A 20,677-nucleotide genomic window follows, 5' to 3' on the forward strand; every position below is an offset into this window, starting at 1 on the left:
TAACCAATGTCCTGTACAGCTGCAACATGACCTCCCAACTTCTATACTCAATGATCTGACCAATAAAGGAAAGCATACCAAATGCCTTCTTCACTATCCTATTTACCTAAGACTCTATTCTCAAGGAACTATGAACCTTGGTCTCTGTTCAGCAAAACTCCCCAGGACCTGACCATTCAGTGTATAAGTCCTGCTCTGATTTGCCTTTCCAAAATGCATCACCTTGCATTTATCTAAATTAAACTCCATCTGCTCGTCCTCAGCCCATTGGCCCACCTGATCAAGATCCCATTGTACTCCGAGGTAAGCTTCTTCGCTGTCCACTGCATCTCTAATCTGCCAATTTACTAACTATACCTTCTATGTCCTTGAATATTTTTAAGGCAGACATAGATCCTTGCTAAGCAAAGGAGTGAAACATTCTCAGGGATAGGCAAGAATGTGGATTTGACATTACAATCAGAGCAGCCATGATCTTAATAAATGGTGGAGCAGGATTGAGGGGCTGATTGGATTACTCTTGCTCCTAATTCAAGTTACGATGAGTTTTAATAGTACTTTCACAGCCATCGGCAATCCCAAAACACCACAGCTCAATACTCTTAAAGTGCTTCACATAACATAGGAGAAACATCCACCAATTAGTTTACAGCAAATCCTACAACAACAATGTGGAAATGAACAGAATCTGTTCTTTGCTCTGTTGAGGACAAATATCCATCAAGACACTGATGATGAGAACACACATGCTCTTCATCGCAATAGTGGCTTGGGATTTTCACATCCTCTCAGCTGGGCAGGTAAGGCCTCAGTTTAATTGAGATTCTGGTGCAATACCAAGGGAGTGGATGCAATTTTAATCCAAATGGTCATATCCATGCACGGCGCAGTTGCCATGTCGAAAGGGAAAGTATGAACTGTCAGACAACACTGGATTCCACATGGTAGGAAGGACGTGATAGCACTGGAGAGGTGCGGATGAGATTTACCAGGATGTTGTGTGGGCTAGAGAGTTTTAGTTAAGAAGAGAGATTGGACAAATTTGGATTGTTTTACTAGAAGCCAAAGCCACTTAGGAGGGTCGTGATGATGATGTATAAAATTATTAGAGGCACAGACACTCACGCCACACAAATACCAGGCAATGGCCATCCCCAAAATAAAAATTGAGAACTGCTGATGCTGTAAATCAGAAAGAAAAATAGAAATTGCTGGAAAAGCCCAGCAGGTCTGGCAGCATCTTTCGAGAAACATCAGAGCTAATGCTTTAGATCGAGTGAAACTTCTTCCGAATTTTGAGAAAGGATCATTAGACCCAAAATGTTAACTCTGATTTTTCTCCATAGATGCTGCCATACCTGCTGGGCTTTTCCAGCAATTTCTATGGTTGTTTCCAGTAAGAGACAATCTGATCATGAACGCTTGACATTCAATAGTGTTACCATCACTGGATCCCCCACTATCAACATGCTGAGGAGTTACCATTAACCAGAAATTCAACAGGACTCATCATGTAAATGCAGTGGCTTCAAGATCAGATTAGAGGCTAGGAATATTGCAGCAAGTAACTCATCTGCTGACTCCCCAAACCTATCCTCCATCTATAAGGCACAAGTCAGGAGTGTGATGGAATACTCACCACTTGTCTGGATGAGTGCAGCTCCAACAACACTCAAGACTTGACACCATCTAGGACAAAGCAGCCCACTTGATTGGCAGTGTATCCACTACATCCCCCACCGAGTGGCAGTGTATCCACTACATCCCCCACCGAGTGGCAGTGTATCCACTACATCCCCCACTGAGTAGCAGTGTATCCACTACATCCCCCACCGAGTGGCAGTGTATCCACTACATCCCCCACCGAGTAGCAGTGTATCCACTACATCCCCCACCGAGTGGCAGTGTATCCACTACATCCCCCACCGAGTGGCAGTGTATCCACTACATCCCCCACCGAGTGGCAGTGTATCCACTACATCCCCCACTGAGTAGCAGTGTATCCACTACATCCCCCACTAGGTAGCAGTGTATCCACTACATCCCCCACTAGGTAGCAGTGTGTACTATCTACAAGATGCACTGCAGAAATACACCAAAGATCCTTCGCACCTTCCAAAACCAAGACCCCCTCCATCTGGACATCATGGGGAACAGCTACATGGTAACACCACCATCTGCAAGTTCCCCACCAAGCCACTCACAATCCTGACTTAGAAATATTCACCGTCACTGGGTCAAAATCCTGGAATTCTTTCTTTCGGGGTCAACCTACAGCATGTGGACAGCGGTGCTTCAAGAAGACAACTCACCACCACTTCCTCAAGGTCAACTATTGGAGGGGCAATAAATGCTGGCTGCCAGTCAGCGACAACACCTCCTGTCAATAAAAAAAATAGACTGCAAAGGGAAAGGAGGGATCAACGACCAGGAAACATAGTTACGGGGCAGGATGTTTAGAGGAGATGTGAGGCAAAATCTTTTCACTCTGAGGGTAGCGGGAACTCTGACTCTGCCTGTACCAATAGTAGAGGCAGAGGTCCTCAACATTTAAGAAGAATTTAGATGTACATTTGTAATGCCAAGGCATACAATAATATAGGACAAATGCTGGAAAATGGTTAGAATAATTAAGCAGTTTTTGACTGACGCAAATGCGATGGGCTGAAGGGTCCTTTTCCTGTGCTGGAAGACCTCTTACGACAGTGTGAGAAAATATTTGATCACTGAAGGATTAATCCTCAAACTGAGAATCAAAAACATTGCTGTTACAAATCCAAACTTGTATTGAATTCAAACTACCTCTGTATTTTCATCTTTTTATTTGGTTACTGTGAAGTGTAAATAAAATTTATATTCTGAACTCCCTCTTATGGTCATAAACTCTATAGTTTGTTTGCCCATTATTAGACAGTGACTGCCAGCATGGTCTACACACGCAGTTAAACCCAATTACAGCAAAATGAATGAAATATTAACAGAGATAGGGTGGAGTTACTCGTGAAATTTTCTCCACCCTCCAATCTAGCCTGAGCACTGAGGCCAAGAATCATATTAACCTGGCGGTGGTCAACTGAGCACATACCAGATATCAAACTTGTACTCTGCTGCTTTCTGCCACTTAATACTATCAGGCTTCCAACAGCACCACACAAACCCATGGCCACTACCACCCAGAAGGACTAGGATAGCAGATACATGGGAACACATATAAACTTGATATTCCCATTCAAGCAACACACCATTCTGATCTGTTCCACTATTGCCACCGGGTCAAAATCTTGGAAGTCCTCCCTCAGCAGGACTGCAGTGGTTTAAGAAGGTGACTGATCACCTTCTCCAGAGCAATCCGTGTTAGAAAGTAGAGTTGAATAGGCCACAATAGGCTCAGCCAGACAATGCACACATCCCAGGAACGAACAAAAACAAAGTAAACTAGTTTGGATAATCTTCAGAAGAGGTGGAGAAAATGTCCCACATGTTTTAAGTCATTCAGACTGCTAGCCCACATTGCTAAGGAATGTTAGTACTTTATGTCCTTAAATAACCTATATCCAAGCAGGCTGCAACGAAGTTTTCTCATGTCATAAAGTCAGAGAGCCATACAGCAATGGAAACAGACCCTTTGGTACAACTCGTCCATGCCGACCAGATTTCCTAAGTTGATCTAGTCCCATTTGCCAGCATTTGGCCCACATCGCTAATACCTTCCTATATATTTTTAATTGATTTTAAATGTTGTAATTATACCAGCCTTTAACACTTCATCTAGCAGTTCATTCCACCATGCTCCATGAAACAGTTGCCCCTAAGGTCCTTTTCAAATCTTTCCCCTCTTTCCCCAAACCTATGCCCTTTGGTTTTGGACTCTCCTACCCTGGAGAAATGACCTTGACTACTCACCCTATCTGTGCCCCTCATGATTTTTATAAACTTCTATAAGGTCGCCATTCAACCTCCAACACACCAGGTCAAATAGCCCCCGCCTATTCAGCCTCTTTCCATAGCTCAAACCCTCCAACCCTGGCAACATCCTTATAAATCTTTTCTGAATCCTTTCAAGTTTCACAGCATCCTTCCTGTAGCAGGGAGACCAGAATTGATCGTGGTATTCCAAAAGTCCTGTGCAGTTGCAACATGACCTCCCAACTCCTATACTCAATGTAATGACCAAGAAAGGCAGCATACCAAATGCCTTCATAATTCTGTCTAACAGTGACTCTCCTTTCCAGGTACTACAAATCTACACTCCAAGGTCTCTTTGTTCAACAACACTCTTCAGGACCCTCCCATTAAATGTAGAAGTCCTGCCCTGATTTACCTTTCCAAAATGCAGCATGTCACTCCTCAGGTAAAAACAATGACTGCAGATGCTGGAAACCAGATTCTGGATTAGTGGTGCTGGAAGAGCACAGCAGTTCAGGCAGCATCCGAGTAGCTTCGAAATCGACGTTTCGGGCAAAAGTCACTCCTCAGCCAATCTGATCAAGGTCCGTTGTACTCTGAGGTAACCTTCTTGGCTGTCCACAGCACCACCAATTTTGGGTCATTTGCAACTCCTACAAGTTAGAGTGCAGCACCCTTCTATTCACAATCGAATTTGGCCTCTTGTCCTTTCTAAAGTCAATGACTGCAGATGCTGGAATTGCAACATTGATGAAGGGCTTTTGCCCGAAACGTTGATTTCGCTGCTCGTTGGATGCTGCCTGAACTGCTGTGCTCTTCCAGCACCACTAATCCAGTATTTGAACACAATTGCCCAATTCAAAAGGTGTTCCCGGCTACAAACAACCTCCACTTTAACAGGTTCACCGCGGACCGAATATGCACAGTGCACACGTCTTACAGCAGAGGGCTGCACGTCCACACAGTCGGGAGAAGCGATCAAACTTCAAGAACTGCGGGTTAGATGCAGGGAGGAAATTACATTTGTGTGGCACCCTATTCAACACGGTCCCTATTTGTAGTGAAGCAAACAATGGAACCTATTTGCACAAAGGAAGCTCAAGAACAAAAGTAGCAATGGCCACAGAAATAAGGAATTGAACGTTGATTAAAAACAAACCTTTGTTTTTCTTTCTAATCATCATCCCAGTCTAGTTGAGCCCCTTTATTCCCCCCCCTGCATCAGTGATTGCAGTAACATTGTGTGTCTTTCTGCACAATGCTGTAAATCCCTCCCCGTTATTCCCTCCAAACCCCCCGATTGCAGCCGCCGCCGCTCAACACGGGGGCCCCGTCCTCGGATCAAACGCCGCGGACCCGGACCCGGACCCGGACCCGGACCCGCTCCAAACAACCTGCTGCATTTCAGTCGCTGCTGCGGACTTACACTTGGCGGGGGCCGGCAGTTTCCAGGCGCAGGAAGCAGAGGAAGGAGCCGAGACGGAAACTCACCTTTAAGAGCCGGCCCCTCGCTCTGTTCCCCATTGGCTTTTCACAGAGACATGGCGCTGCCCTCAATGCAAAAGAGAAAAAAAGCAAATGCAATAGTCGGGGGTGGAATATGCACCGCTTCTGTTTGCACACACACTGTGCGCTGAGTTAGCAATGGTTTATTTTTAAAGCACTCTCTTAGAAACTGCATATTATTCCAAAATCTGCAATAGAAACAGAACTCGAGTTGATTGTAATTTCACACAATGTGCTTCACTGTAAAAAGGGAAACTTTATTTTTTTAAAAAATATAATTAGAACGGGCCTGGGATCGATGCAAATTAAATAAACGGGACAGAACTTTAACGGGAAGGTAACGCCCCGCAGCGTTAAAGTGGAGAGAGTGGTCTCCAAGCGGAACCCAGCGCCGTTTGTATTTGTTTCAGGCCGGCGGTTTTATGGCGCTGGACCCGCTCTCCTCCAATCAGAGGGAGAGGGGGAGGGGGCAGAGGTCCGCCCCCGGATTTACTCCCCCCCGGCGGCTCTGCGGTCACGGGGAGAGGGAGAGAGGGAGAGAGGGAGCGAGGGGCGGGAGGTGTCTACCCCCCCCCCCCCCCCCCGTTACAGGGAGCTATGAGCGGGGCCGCCAGCTGCTTGCGCCGCTACCCCCAGCTCCCGGTCTGGGTGGTGGAGGACCATCAGGATGTAAGGGCGGGCCTTTCCCTCCGCAACACCCGGCCGCGGCGGTATCCCGGGATTTACAGCGTTATCCCAGGGATGACAGCGTTATCCCAGGGATGACAGCGTTATCCCGGGAGTGACAGCGTTATCCCGGGATTTACAGCGTTATCCCGGGAGTGACAGCGTTATCCCGGGATTTACAGCGTTATCCCAGGGATGACAGCGTTATTCCGGGGATTTACAGCGTTATCCCGGGATTTACAGCGTTATCCCAGGGATGACAGCATTATCCCGGGAGTGACAGCGTTATCCTGGGATTTACAACGTTATCCCAGGAATTACAGCGGTATACCTGGGATGACAGCATTATCCCAGGAGTGACAGCGTTATCCTGGGATTTACAGCGTTCTCCCGGGGGTGACAGCGTTATCCCTGGAATGACCGCGTTATCCTGGGGATCACAGCGTTATCCCGGGGGTGACGGCGTTATCCTGGGGAGTGACCGCGTTATCCCGGGGGTGACGGCGTTATCCTGGGGAATGACCGCGTTATCCTTGGGATTTACAGCGTTATCCCGGGAGTTACAGCGTTGTCCCGGGAACCTTCTCCTGGAGGTCGCAGCATTTTCCCGGGGATTCGGAGAAAGCATTGACCCGGGAAATGAAATGCTATCCTGGGGATTGTAACTATAAGACATAGGAGTGGAAGTAAGGCCATTAGGCCCATCGAGTCCACTCCTCCATTCAATCATGGCTGATGGGAGTTTCAACTCCACTTATCTGCACTTTCCCTGTATCCCTTAATACCTTGTGAGATCAAGAATTTATCAATCTCTGCCTTGAAGACACTTAACGTCTCGGCCTCCACTGTGCTCCGTGGCAATGAATTCCACAGGCCTACCACTCTCTGGCTGAAGAAATATCTCCTCATTTCCGTTCTAAATTGACCCTCTCTCATTCTAAGGCTGTGCCCACAGGTCCTCGTATCCCCACCTAATGGAAACAAATTCCCAGTGTCCACCTTTTCTAAGCCATGCATTATCTTTTAGGTTTCTATTAGTGGGCGGCACGGTGGCACAGTGGTTAGCACTGCTGCCTCACAGCGCCGGAGACCCGGGTTCAATTCCCGCCTCAGGCGACTGACTGTGTGGAGTTTGCACGTTCTCCCCGTGTCTGCGTGGGTTTCCTCCGGGTGCTCCGGTTTCCTCCCACAGTCCAAAGATGTGCAGGTCAGGTGAATTGGCCATGCTAAATTGCCCGTAGTGTTAGGTAAGGGGTAGATGTAGATGTAGATGTAGGGGTATGGGTGGGTTACGCTTCGGCGGGGCGGTGTGGACTTGTTGGGCCGAAGGGCCTGTTTCCACACTGTAAGTAATCTAATCTAATCTAATCTCCCCTCAACCTTCTAAACTCTAATGAATACAATCCCAGGATCCTCAGCCATTCATTGTATGTTAGGCTTACCATTCCAGGGATCATCCATGTCAATCTCCGCTGGACAAGCTCCAGTGCCAGAATGTCCTTCCTGAGGTGTGGGGCCCAAAATTGGACACAATATTCTAAATGGGGCCTAACCAGAGCTTTATAAGGTCTCAGAAACACATCACTGTTTTTATATTCCAACCCTCTTGAGGTAATGCTCTCTGGAAGATTGCAACATTGTCTCAGGGAATGGAGGAGTTGTCCCGGGGTTTTGTAATGTTGTCCCAGGAATTGCTGCATTATCCCAGGGATTGGAAGATTGTCCTGGAATTACAACATTTTCCCGGGAAGCGGAATGTTGTTGCACAGATTGAAAGTTTGTCTCAAGAAATCCAAAAATGTCCTGGGGATTGCAACGCTAACTGGGAGACTGGAAGGTTGCCCCAGGAGCTGGAACATCGTCCCAAGAATTGGAATGTTTCCCTGGGGATTGGAACATTTCCTGGGGTTTGAAAAGTTGTCCTGAGGGTTGTAGCATTTATATTTCTGAGAGTTTTATATCTCTCAGGAGATAATCGTGCTCCGTGTATTATAGTTGATCATTCTGAAGCTACTATAATATGGTACCCTCTATAATATAATAAAATTACTCTTTATTCAAGTTAGGTGCCTTTTGTGCCAAAGACTTATTAATAGTTCATCCTTCACCATTGAATATTAACAAGAATGTCGACTAGGAATACAAGGAGGGTTGGAATGGTCTTTTGATGCAGTAGAGGTGACCCTATCTCTGGACCAGAAGGCCCAAGTTCAGAGCCCGACATCTTGTATTAAAAATGCAATTGGAATTGGTGGCAGCAGCTTTACCCAAGATTTTCAGACATCTTTAAGGTGAAGATTGAGCAAAGTCTCTGCATCCCCCCTCTTTCCCCTGGCCCACCCACTATCACCATCACACCAACCATTCATCAAAAAGAGAACCTTGACAGCAGTTTTGGTGGAGGTAACAAAAACAGAAATCCCTGGAAAAGCTAAGCAGGTCAGGCAGTATCTGTTGTGAGTTCTGAGGAAGGGTCACACGACCCGATCTGTTAACTCTGATTTTTCTCGACAGATGCTGCCAGATTGGCTGAGCTTCTCCAGAAATTTCTGGGGGTTTTTTTCTGATTTACAGTATTCACAGTTTCTTTTTTCAATTTTTACTTGTTTTGATAGCGGCGTTTGTAATCATGAGTGAGTCTTAACAAAATAATTGCTTGTATGTTCCTGTTGATGGAATGGGAGCAAATGTATTGTTTAGCCATGACTGTGACTCTGCGTGATACGTGAGTGTTAAATACAGAAACTTCAGTGTCGATTTCCGTTCACCCTCTTCCTCTTTCAGCTTTCTTCAAGACAGTCTCTCTGCTTATGTTTATTTAGGTGGTACCGTTCATCTATCGAGCGATTGGTTCAAAGCATTTGCCAATTGAAAATATTGCTCTGGTTCACCTGGATTCACACCCAGACCTTCTCATCCCAGTTGACATGTTAGCTGACAGTGTTTTTGATAAGGAGTTACTTTTTGGGTAATGTAACTTAGTTTTTATTGCATTTAAATGTTGCCTAATCTGTATCTCTGACGTTGTTGAAATAACTATAAATAGTCTCATATTTGCAAACTAGTCCCTGTTTGGTAAGTAGACACAGTTAATGTCGAGTTGACAGTATAAGAAATTAATTTTTGTATTTGGCAAACAATTGATATTTCAAAGCTGGTGGCATCACAGTAATATCACTGGACCAGTAATTCACACTGCTCTGGGAGTTAATTACCAACCAAGACAGGTAGTGAAATTTTAATTCAATATTTTTAAAAGTCTAGAATAAAAAGCTGATCCAGTGGTGGCTATGTAATCATTACCAATTGTCGTTTAGACCCAGATGGTTCACTCATGTGCCTAGTCACAGCTTAAGAAAATCTGACGTCCTTACCTGATCTGGCCAACATGTGACTCCAGACCCACAGCAATGTGGTTGACTCTTAACTGACCTCTGAACAATTAGGGATGGGAAATAAAGTACTGGTCTAACCAGCAACAATCACACACCGTGAACATTTAATTTTAACAAAAATTCAGTAACCCACTGTTAGACCTTAGACATGTAGAGTTTCCTATACCTAGGTAATTTTGTTTATGATTTTGTGTGACGCTGTCACAGAAATCCCATCGCAGAGCAGGCTAAAGCTGTGACTGGGCACAAACCACAAACCCTGAGCCTAGAAAGAAGAATGATGTGGGAGGGAAAGCCATTTGATTGGGAAACACGGAGTTCAGACTTGCTTTCAATGTGGAGAAGGTGGAAGTATGAGGAGGAGCCAGAGAGATATGCCAGAAATCAGAAGGATACTTCCTGTCATTGATGTGATTGAACAACAGAAAAGGCGAGAGCAAGAGAACTTTCTGTTGGATCGAGTCTGGGATTGGATCACAAGCAAAGTAGCTGTTGAATAGGATGGGAACAGTCTTTACTGAGGTTTAGTGAGCAGGGCGGAGGTCAGTGCTCCAGATTGGGTCTGACCAAGGCTTTGTGTAACAGAATTCATTTTTGAATTCAACCAGGTAAAGGCCAAAGGTTCTAACCAACTCAATTTGGAGTTGGGAGAGCTTCAGTGCAGCTGACCAGCTTGGTTTTGTGATTTTTGGGCTGTTTCACATTGTGGTCATTGCTCCAGCCAGAGGCTATAACGTCATTGGAGTGAAAGCAGAGTTAACATTATAATTCTGATGAAAGGTCACTGGACTTGAAATCTGAGCTCTGTCTCTCTCCATGGATCCTGCTGGACCTGCTGAGTTTCTCCAGCCCTTACTTTGTTTGTTTCAGATTTCCAGGATATATGTTTTTTGTTTTATTTTAGAGTTAATGTTTATGATGATATATTGGACAGAAACATTGCTGAAGCCACATTCCCCCCCCCCCCCCCCCAAATACCATTCGAGCTTGTTCTAATACCAAGAGAAATGTGGACACCATGGTTATACTGGATATCCACATCCACCTGACACCATGCTTTTATATGAGCAGAATGATCATGTGAGCAGCAAAGACGCTGTTGGAGCTGGGATGGGAAGAACAGATGAAGCTAGGAAAGAACAAAAGACATCACTTAGCTCGTATATAGATATGAGACAGATGTCAGAGGTAATTTCTTTACTCTGAGCAGTAGGGGCATGGAAGAGCCTGTCTGCAACAGGAATAGACTTGCCAACTTTAAGGGCATTTAAATGGTCATTGGTTAGAGATACTCATGAAAATGGAATAATGTAGGTGAAATGGGCTTCAGATTGGTTTCACAAGTCCATGCAACATCGAGAACCGAAGCACCTGTGCTGCGCTGTAATGTTCTGTATTGTAGCTCTGCTGGCAGTGGGAGGGCTGTGTGGGTGTGTTATCACTGAGTAAGCTTCTAATTGACTCCCTCATGGGATATGGCATCACTGGCTGTGCCAGCATTTATTGCCCATCCCTAGTTGCCCTGGAGAAGGTGGTGGTAAGTTGACTTCTTGAACTATTTGCAATCCGTCTGCTGTAGGTAGATCCACATTTTAGCAATGGTGGAGATGTGAGACTTTGATCCAGCAACACTGGGGGAACACCGAGTCAGGTGGTGAGTGGCTTGGAGGGAAATTTGCCTGTGTTTGTGTTTAAATGTACTTGCTGCCTATCTAGATTGTAGAGGTCATAGGTTTGGAAGAAGCTGTCAAAAGAGACTGGGAAAGACATTGCAAGGGATGGCGATTCGCTTTCAGGTCTTGGAAATAACATTGTTTAAATCCGGAAGACTCTGCCCATCAGGGAGGTTTGATGTTTGTGGAACTTGATAGTACTTTAGCAAGAATGGGGCACCTTGTGACAGCCTGAAGCCATTATTCAGTTCGACGGAAAAAATTATTCTGTTTTTCTCATTTCAGTTTCTTATTTGTATTGGAGAAGTGATCAAACTTTTTCTTCTCCCCACTCTGTCTTACATCCAGAGACCTGAGCATTGAGAACTGGATCATGCCTGTTGTTTACGCTGGCCATTTCTCTGATGTCTTTTGGCTTCACCCTCTCTGGGCCCAGCAGATCACCGATGGGAAGCACCACTTCTTTGTTGGTAGAGATTCCTCAACGAAAACCATCAGGTATTGCTGCTGTTTACTGTGACAGGAATGTTGGGAGGTTATGCTTCAGTTAAACAGGCTACTGGTGAGGCCACACTTGTAGCATTGTGTACATTACTGGACTCCTTATTCAAAGAAAGACATAAATGCATTGGTGAACAGTCAGAGAAGGTTTCTAGGTTAACACCTGAAATGGGCAGTTAAGGAAACGTTTTTAAAAATACTTGGATGAGCACTTGAAATGCCATAACATTCAAGGCTATGGACCAAATGCTGGAAAGTGGAACTAGTGTAAATTTAGTTTTTTGTCATTGCAGATTCAATGGGCCAAAGGGCCTCTTCTGAATTGTACGATTCATTGAATGGCAGGACAAGTTCGACTTGTGTCTGCTGGTGTTGAAGAGTTAAGAGACAACTTGGCTGAAACACAGAAAGTCTTGTGGGGTCTTGACAGAATCTCGAACAAGGGGGTCAATGTTTAAAAACAAAAGGGTCGCCATTTAGGATACAAATTAGGAGAAATATTTTCTCAGGGAGTTGAATGCTCTGTTTTCCTTGAGAACTGAATGTGCTGTTGATTATAGTTAGTGTCTTACCTACACAGTGATAAACAGGTCACAGATGTACATTCTCAATTCCCCACATGATGGGCGGTGGTGACATAGTGGTAATGTTCTTGGAGCAGTAATCCAGAGTAGTGTTTGGTGGCCATGGGTTCACATTCCACCATGGTAGATGGTGGAATTTGAAATAATTTTTAAAAAATTTATTTACAGGAATTAGTCATCAGTAGCTGGACCAGCATTTACTGCTGTTTGCAAATTGCTTAGAGGGTAGTTCGTTGCTGTGGGTCTGGAGTCATGTGTAGGCCAGACCAGATACATTCTTTATTCACTCGTGGGATGTGAGCATTACTGGCTGGACCAACAATTTTTTGCCCGTCCCTCATTGCACTTGAGAAGGTGGTGGTGAGCTGTCTTCTTGAACCGTGACAGTGAAAGAACTGTGATACATCTCCTTCCCTAAAGAACCAGATGGGTTTCCTGAAGAAGGGCTTATGCCCGAAACTTCGATTCTCCTGCTCCTTGGATGCTGCCTGACCTGCTGCGCTTTTCCAGCGACACATTTTTCAGCTCCTTTCTAACAATCAACAATGGTTTCATAATCAAGATTGACTCTGACTCTGATTTCCAGATTTTTAGTAAATTCAAATTCCACCATCAGCCATGACAGGATAGGAACCTGGGTCCCCAGAACGTTACCTGGGTCTCTGGATTAGTAGCATAGCAAGAATACCATTTGGTCACTGTCCCTCTAATGTTCATAAAGAAAAATTCATAAAGAATCTGCAAAATAAAGCTTGTCTCCATATTAATGATACTGGAACTACCATTGATTAACATGAAAACCTTTCTGACTCCATTAATGTCCTTTAGGGAGGGCAATCTGCTGTCCGTACCTGGTCTGACATACATGTGACTCCAGACCCACAGCAATGGGTTATAACTGCCCTCTGAAATGGCCAAACAAGCTGCTCAGTTAAAGGCTGGTGTGGGATGGTGAACAAATGCTGACCTTGCCAATGAAAGAATAAAGAACCAAAACTCGTGCTTCCCAATTTTGTGTGTACCTTGGTACCAAGGCAAAGAGCAGTCTGCTGACTGTAAAAGGAAGTGTTTGCACTGCACCGTTTTCTACTTGTTGCCATTGCCAGAGTTGACGGATGGTAGACTGAAACAGCAACAGCAAGTTAAACTTATATAGTGTTCCAGGAGTGAAGGCATCAAACCATGGGAAATATTAAGCCAAGTTAGTTCGAGACAAAAACTGAGTGCAAATGCTGGAATCCAAAGTAGACAGGCAGGAGTCTAGAAGAGCACAGCAAGGCAGGCAGCATGAGGAGCTGGAGAGGTCGATGTTTCGGGTGTAACCCTTCTTCAGGACTGGCGGTGAGGGGAAGTGGGGAGCAGGATGGGGATAGGGGAAGACAGGTAAAGGGTATGACCTGGTTGCTCAATGGGAGGAATGAATCCGTTTGGTGGCTGGGAGGAGTGGAAGGGAGGGGATGGGAAGGGAGGTTATTTGAAATTGGAGAACCTGTTCAAAGAAGTAGTTCTAGGGAGGAAACAGATGGAGGAAAAAGGTAAGGAAAGGTGAGTAAATCAAATCACTTCTAAGCTGCTGGTTCCTATTGTAGTGTCTTCTCCCTCCTACCTGCATTTGTGACACATACGTTTTATTTAAATGTGCAAAGATTGTTTCATTCTAATCTGTTTTTTTGAGATTTTGCTGTTCTCTTCTCAGGGTTACAAGTGGCGAGAGCTACTTTCTGAGTGATGGACTGTACGTATCGGAGAGTCTGCTGGAGAACAGGAAGCAGTTAGGATTACAGGTCATTCCAATAGACCCAGGTGAGCAGAGCAGAGATGGCTGTGAAGAACTGGAGGAAATCAGAACATCAGCCGCCAAGAAACCAAAAATGGAGCAGTTAACCAACATAGAAGGAGTATCCGGGGCTCTGTGTGCCTCCTCATCCAAAGAGAACAATCCACCATCTCAGTACGGATCTGATGATAACATTTGTCCAGTTACACACTCCACAACTGACAGACACACACAGGAAACCAGTCCACCCCCCACAGCAGCAACAAGTGCTCAGACTGTGCAACAAGAGAAGGAAATGGTTAAGGATCTTCTTCATGTCTTGGACAAAAGAGATGCCTTCATCCTGGATATTGACTTGGATTTCTTTTCAGTAAAAAATCCCTTCAAAGAAATGTACACCGAGGTACTTTTCCTTAATTGTTGCTTTTGGGAAAATGGTTTCTGAATTTTACCAGTCCATTAACTGGTTGAGTTTCATTAGTCTGTCTTGGAAGGTTTATTTTCAGATGTTTCATCACCATACTAGGTAACATCTTCAGAGAGCCTCAGGATGAAACACTGGTGGTGTAGCCCGCTTTCTATTTGTGTTTGGGTTTCCTTGGGTTGGCGATGTTATTTCCTGTGGTGACGTCATTTCCTATGGTGATGCTATTTCCTGTTCTTTTTCTCAGGGTGTAATATGGTGATGAAATGTTTGAAAACCAACCTTGCAGCTCAGTGAGCAAACCTACATCCAGAACCTCAACCTGAGCTACAAATCTTCTGAAAATTCGCTAACACATGATCTTCTCACATCTTGAGTGTCTGGGCTCAGTCTGTTGCTGGGGTAACATGTAAGGACAGGAGAGAGAGACCATTGGATTAACTTGTGAATGTGAACTCTTGAGCGAAACAAGCAGGCTGTTGGTCTAAAGGAAAGTTGTGTTCAATGCAAAAATATAGTCCATTCCTGATTGCCCAGAGCAGTTAAGAGTCAGCTATTTTGCTTGTGTCTGTAGTCACATGTGGGCCAGTCTTGATAAGGATGGCAGATTTTCTTCCCTAAAGGGTATTAGTGAACAATATGGTGTTTTACAACAATTGACAGTGGTTACATGTTGACAAATAAGCTTTTATCTCTATTTCTTTTTAATATTACAATCTGTCATGCTGGGATTTGGCCCCATTTGCACAGCACAGCAGCCTGAGATTCTAGATTACTCTCCAATGACATTTGTACTATGACAGCCCCTCTTTTAAATGGCTCCTGTATTTTCAGGATTTCAGCTGAATGACATTGAATTGAGACCCATCCTGCTCACTAAGCTGGGTGTGAGACATCCCAAGGCACAATCTCGAGGATCATGGGAAATTCTTTGCTGTCCTGTCCAATATTTATCATTCACTCAAACAAATGATCTGATTGTTGTCATGTTGCTATTTGTTGGAGCTTGTTATGTACAAACTGGCTGCTATATTTCCTTCAGTACAGCAATGACAGCAGTTCATTAGCTGTAAAGTAAGTATAACCTGTCCTATGGTAATGAAAGGCACTTTCAAAATGCAGTGCTTTTCTTTACAAAAGCAAAAAGATGGATGCGTGGACAGATTTGTGTTTGGATTGCTCTAAACCTAAATACTACAACTAGGCAGTAGGTGTTAAATGAGAACAAGTATCATTTCTTGCTTAAGCCTTTGGCACTGTAAGTATTCATAATCACTTTCATCTTGTCCCTCAGGAGGAATATGAAATTCTCAAACAGTTGTACAGTTTTTACAAACCTGATCAGGAAGACTCTGAGGTAGGTGATGATCAAATGTATTTGCTATTCGTGCAACATGAGGCTATGTTAATTTTGAAGAGATGAAAATGTATCCTTGCAGGTTTTTCAACTGTTGAAATTTGCTGCTTGTGTTTTTTAAAAGAGTACAGTTGCCAATTCAGTGAGTGTTTAACTGTTTAAGTGCTATGACTGTAACAGCCATAGACAGGATCTTGGCTATTTCTTTCTGTCAAAAAGAGAATAGTATTAACTGTTGCTGTGACCGTGGAACCGCACCTTTATGTTACAATCTTGTTAAGGAGCAGTAACCTCTTTTTAAAACAGACTTAAACTGAACCATGGGCCTGCTCTCTCACTGGTGGTGGGTTAATCTGAGGGTCACCACGCCTCAGGCGAGAGGAGAGGTTGAGAAGGAAAGTCCTTCATGCTAACCTTAGCTGTGTGAATTGAATCCACAATGTTGGCATCGCTCTGCATTGCAAAGTATCCATCCAGCCATCTGAGCTAACCAATTTATGAAGAGAAACTGGATTGGTTGGGATTATATTTACTGAAGCTCAGAAGACTGAGAGAGGATCTCATAAAAACCAATAAAACTCTAACAGGACTAGACAGGGTCAAAGCAGGAGAATGAGAGGTTATCTTATTGAGACATGTAAGACCTTGAGACTGAATCGGAGAGATACCAGGAGGATATTTCCCCTGGTGGGAATGACTAAAACGAGCACATGCTACATTCCCCTTTTTAAGGCAGAGAAGAGAATGATTTTCTTTATATTAGAGGGTTGTGAGAATTTGGAATTCTCTTTCCCAGACATGAGTGAGGCAGCATTTAATTTAAATTTATTGAAGGTTGAGTTGGATGGACTTTGCAGAGATGAGGGTATTGAGGATTACGGGCTGTAGACAGGAAAGTGGTACTGACACAGGAACCAGGTCAGCCAGTGTCTTATTGATGGTGGAACAGACTCGAGGGGCCAAATGGCCTATTCCTGCTCCCTGTTGAAATATCTCAACATGAAAAATATACTTAAATCCATCACATCTTAAATAGGAAGTTAACAAAATAACTTCTTTCTAGAGCAAAGAATGGGACACACCAGAAGGAATAAGAGTTGGGTTTTTTTTAAATATTTGGGCAAGGAAGTCTTGACATTAACGATTTTAATTTAAAGGCAATTTCTCAAAACAAATCTGCAAATTATATCTCGTCCCCTCAGGAGGCCTTGATCGATTGTGTGGAGGCTCGCACAAGACAGTTGGAAGATATGGAAGCTGCATTTGCAGATTTGTGTGAAGATGATAGCGAAGAGAGTGTACAGAAGTGGGCAGCAATCCCTGGGTAAATGAAATAACTTTACAATAAAGCAGCAACGTTTCTCTTGACAGGAGAATTCATCACTTGGATAAATAAAACACAAGCAGATGGTGCTGGAGAAACTCAGCAGGTCTGGCCATGTCTGTGGAGAGAAAGCAGCGTTAACATTTCAGATCCAGTGACCCTTCTACAGAACTGTTGATAGCTTGGAACAGGTGACATATACACTGAAGGAACTGCGGGGGTGTCGTAGGGTGGGAGGTCAGAGTGAATGAATAGATGTTGATGCAGCCTAGAGAAAAAGGCAGGAGGGCAGACAAAGGGGTAGATAATGGTAAGTCAGGGAGAGAGGAAACCTGATAATGGGAACCTTAAGAAAGTGAAAATGGATTGGCTGAATTATTCAGTTGGGTTTGATTGGATTGCTCGTTTTTCTTGTTTCATTGACTTCTGCACATCTGTTCCTCCCCCCACAGCCCCACTGTTTCTCCCTCCCCAGCTGTTTACTGACTGACTTCACTGGCCCCTGCCCACATGATAATAACTTGCTTTTTAGCTGCTTGGACCAGTTCCTACACCACCTGACCGTCCCCGGATCTCCCAGTACAGTCAGAAGGTGGAGTGCTGGTATTGTCACAGGGTTAGCAATCTGAAGATCCAGGCTCATGCTGTGGGGGCACTGGTTCAAATCCCACTGTGGCATTTGGTGGAATTTAAATTCAGTATTGAGAATATATAGCCAGTCTCTATGATAGTGAAACCACCATTGGTTTTCATAAAAACCCACTTGGTTTGCTAATGTCGTTTGTGGAAAAAATCTGCTCCTCTTACCTGGTCCTATCGCAAGTATGTTAACTATTTGTAGTGTCCCATTGGTTAGCACTGCTGTCTCACAGCACCAGGGACCCAAGTTCGATTCCAGCTCGGGCACCTGTCTGTGTGGAGTTTTCATATTCTGTCTGTGTCTGCGTGGGTTTCTTCCGGCTGCTCCGGTTTCCTCCCACAGTCCAAAGATGTGCAGATGAGATGGATTGGCCTTGGGGAATATAGGGTGACAGGAATGGAGTAAGTGGGGTGGGACTGAGTGGGATCCTCTGGAGAGAGAGTGTAGACTCGATGCACTGAATAGCCTGAAATTCCATGATTTGCCATCGCCACTCTTGTGGTAGCAGGATCCAAACTGTCTGACTGAAGATATTTCTCTTTCAGACCACATATGTAATTTTGCGAGCGATTTTGGGCCCTTTATCTAAGGAAGAAGTGTTGGTATTGGAGGGGGGTCCAGAGGAGGTTTATAAGAATGCTCCCAGGGATAAAGGGCTCGTCATATATGAGGAACTATTGAGGACTCTGGGTCTGTACTTGATGGAGTTTAGGAAGGGGATCTGGGGGAATTCAGATTGAAACATAAAGAAGACTGAGAGGCCTGGATAGTGTGAACATGGAGGAGATGCCTCTGCTAGTAAGAAAGACTAGGACCCAAGGGCACAGCCTCAGAGTGAAAGAACGACCCTTTAGAACTGAGAGGAGGATTTTTTCATCCAGAGGATAGTGGATCTGGAGAACTCTGACACAGAAGTGTGTGGAGGCCGAGTCATTCAGTGGATTTAAAACAGATGGATGAGATTAGATTTATTGTCATGTGTTCGGAATAAAGGGAAAAGAGTGTCTACTCTCCAGCACCTCCTTAGATTTCTAAATAAAAAGCAAGATATTAAAACAATAGATTTGGAAATTGTCCAGTTTTATCCATTTGATGTGTCTGCAGGAGCTCAGCTCCCACCCACCTACACAGCTGTGATCTCTTTGACTCTTTCCCGACAGTGGAAACAGGCCGGGTCCTGGAACTGGGCTTCTCCAGATTGAGAAACGTATCAGCCATGGTTCAATCTGCTCTGCCATTCAATGGGCTGAATGGCCTAATTCTGCTCCTATATCTTATGATGTTCTTGCTGAGTGGACTCTTAGTAACTAAGTTCTATTTATAGTCCCAAGTTTTGGATGCTTCCAGTTGTGGAGGTGTTTGCGTGTGGGGATTGATATGTGAACCAAGCAGTGCGGGCAGCAGAGGTTTGGAGGGTGGAAGATACAAGGATGACCAAGAATGTGTCAGAGAAGTGAATGCAGTGGGACTGGCAGCACCTAAACCACGTTAATGTTTTAGGTCTGTGATCTTTAATCAGGTTCTCAGAGAAGATCATCGACCTGAAACACCTGTTTCCCTCTCCACACACACTGTCTGACCTGCTGATCTTTTCCAGCATTTTCAGTTTTTATGCCAGGTTTCCAGTATCTGCAATGTTCTGCTTCTCTGTATCTGTTATCAATTGACATTACAGGTTGGATTTTATTACGATTCAATACAAAGATTCTTGGTTGCAGGAACCCAGATTTTAGCTGGTGAAAGAAATTGGGATGTTTATTATTCACTCGTTGGACGTGGGCATCGCTGGCTTGCCAACATTTTATTGCCTGTCCGTTGTTGCACTTGACTCCAAACTGTAGCCTAAAGGGTGCCTCCCAAGTAAATGTTAAAAGGTCTTGTGATGCAGGGTAGTGTCCCTGTCTCTGACCCAGGAGTTCCAGGTTCCAGTCCCATTCCAGGATCCAATGGCGAAGGAGAGTGTGTTTCAAATGCAGTAGAACAGGTTGTGCACCAATGTGTGAATTTTCCCGGTACAGACTGATGGCAGGTATTAACTGGTGGAGAACTTCGTGGTCTGCCATGTGGTGAGAGACTGGAGATTCTCCCATCACCATCTATAGCTCCAGACACAACCTTTCCACATTTACCTTGTCAAACCCCCGGGTATATTTCAATAAGATCACCTCTCATTTTAACAACATGCAGCTGGATGTATGCATCGTCTTATAGGAATTTTGCATTTGTTTGCAGCCTGGAAAAACTCACTCAGCTTGTGCTTAGCCTTAAGGAGAGACTGGGAACACCTGACTATGAAATGGTGGGTATGACAACAGTTACCTGTCTTGTTTGTGTTTGTTTGTTCTTTCATCGGCATCGTTGGTAAGGTCTGCATTTGTTGCTCTTCAGAGTAGCTAAGAATCAAACACATCCACAAGCATCCACTCCCCCCCCCCCCCCCCCCCCCCCCCTCCACACACAACGTTCAGTAGCAGCAGTGTGTACTATCTACAAGATACACTGCAGAAATTCACCAAAGATCCTCAGACGGCACCTTCCAAACCCTTCCATCTAGAAGGACAAGGGCAACAGATACATGGGAACACCACCCCTGCATATTCTGCTCCATGTTACTCACCATCCTGACTTGGAAATATATCACCATTCCTCCTTGCTCCACTCTCACAAGGTAAAAATCCTGCAATTCCCTCCCTAAGGACATTGTGGCTTCACCTTTAGCAGGTGGACTGCAGCGGTTCAAGAAGGCAGCTCATCACCACCTTCTCAAGGAGAACGAGGGACGGGCAATAAATGCTGGCCCATCCTGCAACACCCGCATCCCATAATTGAAGAAACAAAAGTTCAAATTTATTTTGAACATAAGGATTGAATCTGCTGCTACCCACTCTCTCAGGCAACACATTCTATATCCTGAGTCACTGTGA

The 20,677-nt window shown here is 44.6% G+C and overlaps 2 protein-coding genes across 8 annotated transcripts in view; one reads left to right on the forward strand and one right to left on the reverse strand.

Moving 5' to 3' along the window:
* Positions 1-5,601, reverse strand: part of drosha (drosha ribonuclease III) — a 172,181-nt gene extending 166,580 nt beyond the window's left edge. Inside the window, exon 1 of one of the 4 annotated variants that reach the window (XM_072560332.1) lies at positions 5,398-5,601. Coding sequence is in view for 1 of the 4 variants with exons in the window: in XM_072560330.1 (XP_072416431.1) it covers positions 5,066-5,090 (25 nt within the window). In the remaining 3 variants the exon portion in view is untranslated. Of the gene's footprint in view, positions 1-5,065; positions 5,230-5,300; positions 5,310-5,332 lie in introns of those variants that run through there. The other 3 variants (XM_072560331.1, XM_072560333.1, XM_072560330.1) reach the window with 3 other exon arrangements.
* Positions 5,602-5,894: 293 nt separating this feature from the next.
* c41h5orf22 (chromosome 41 C5orf22 homolog) overlaps positions 5,895-20,677 on the forward strand; it is a 36,556-nt gene continuing 21,773 nt past the window's right edge. For 2 of the 4 annotated variants that reach the window (XR_011954993.1, XM_072560334.1), the window contains exons 1-7: positions 5,895-6,081; positions 8,901-9,046; positions 11,495-11,644; positions 13,928-14,411; positions 15,727-15,789; positions 16,992-17,113; positions 19,986-20,052. Coding sequence is in view for 3 of the 4 variants with exons in the window: in XM_072560334.1 (XP_072416435.1) it covers positions 6,010-6,081; positions 8,901-9,046; positions 11,495-11,644; positions 13,928-14,411; positions 15,727-15,789; positions 16,992-17,113; positions 19,986-20,052 (1,104 nt within the window). In the remaining variant the exon portion in view is untranslated. Of the gene's footprint in view, positions 6,082-7,447; positions 8,370-8,900; positions 9,047-11,494; positions 11,645-13,927; positions 14,412-15,726; positions 15,790-16,991; positions 17,114-19,985; positions 20,053-20,677 lie in introns of those variants that run through there. The other 2 variants (XM_072560335.1, XM_072560336.1) reach the window with 2 other exon arrangements.

The sequence above is a fragment of the Chiloscyllium punctatum genome, chromosome 41 (genome assembly GCF_047496795.1).
Source record: "Chiloscyllium punctatum isolate Juve2018m chromosome 41, sChiPun1.3, whole genome shotgun sequence".
Lineage (NCBI taxonomy): Eukaryota > Metazoa > Chordata > Chondrichthyes > Orectolobiformes > Hemiscylliidae > Chiloscyllium > Chiloscyllium punctatum.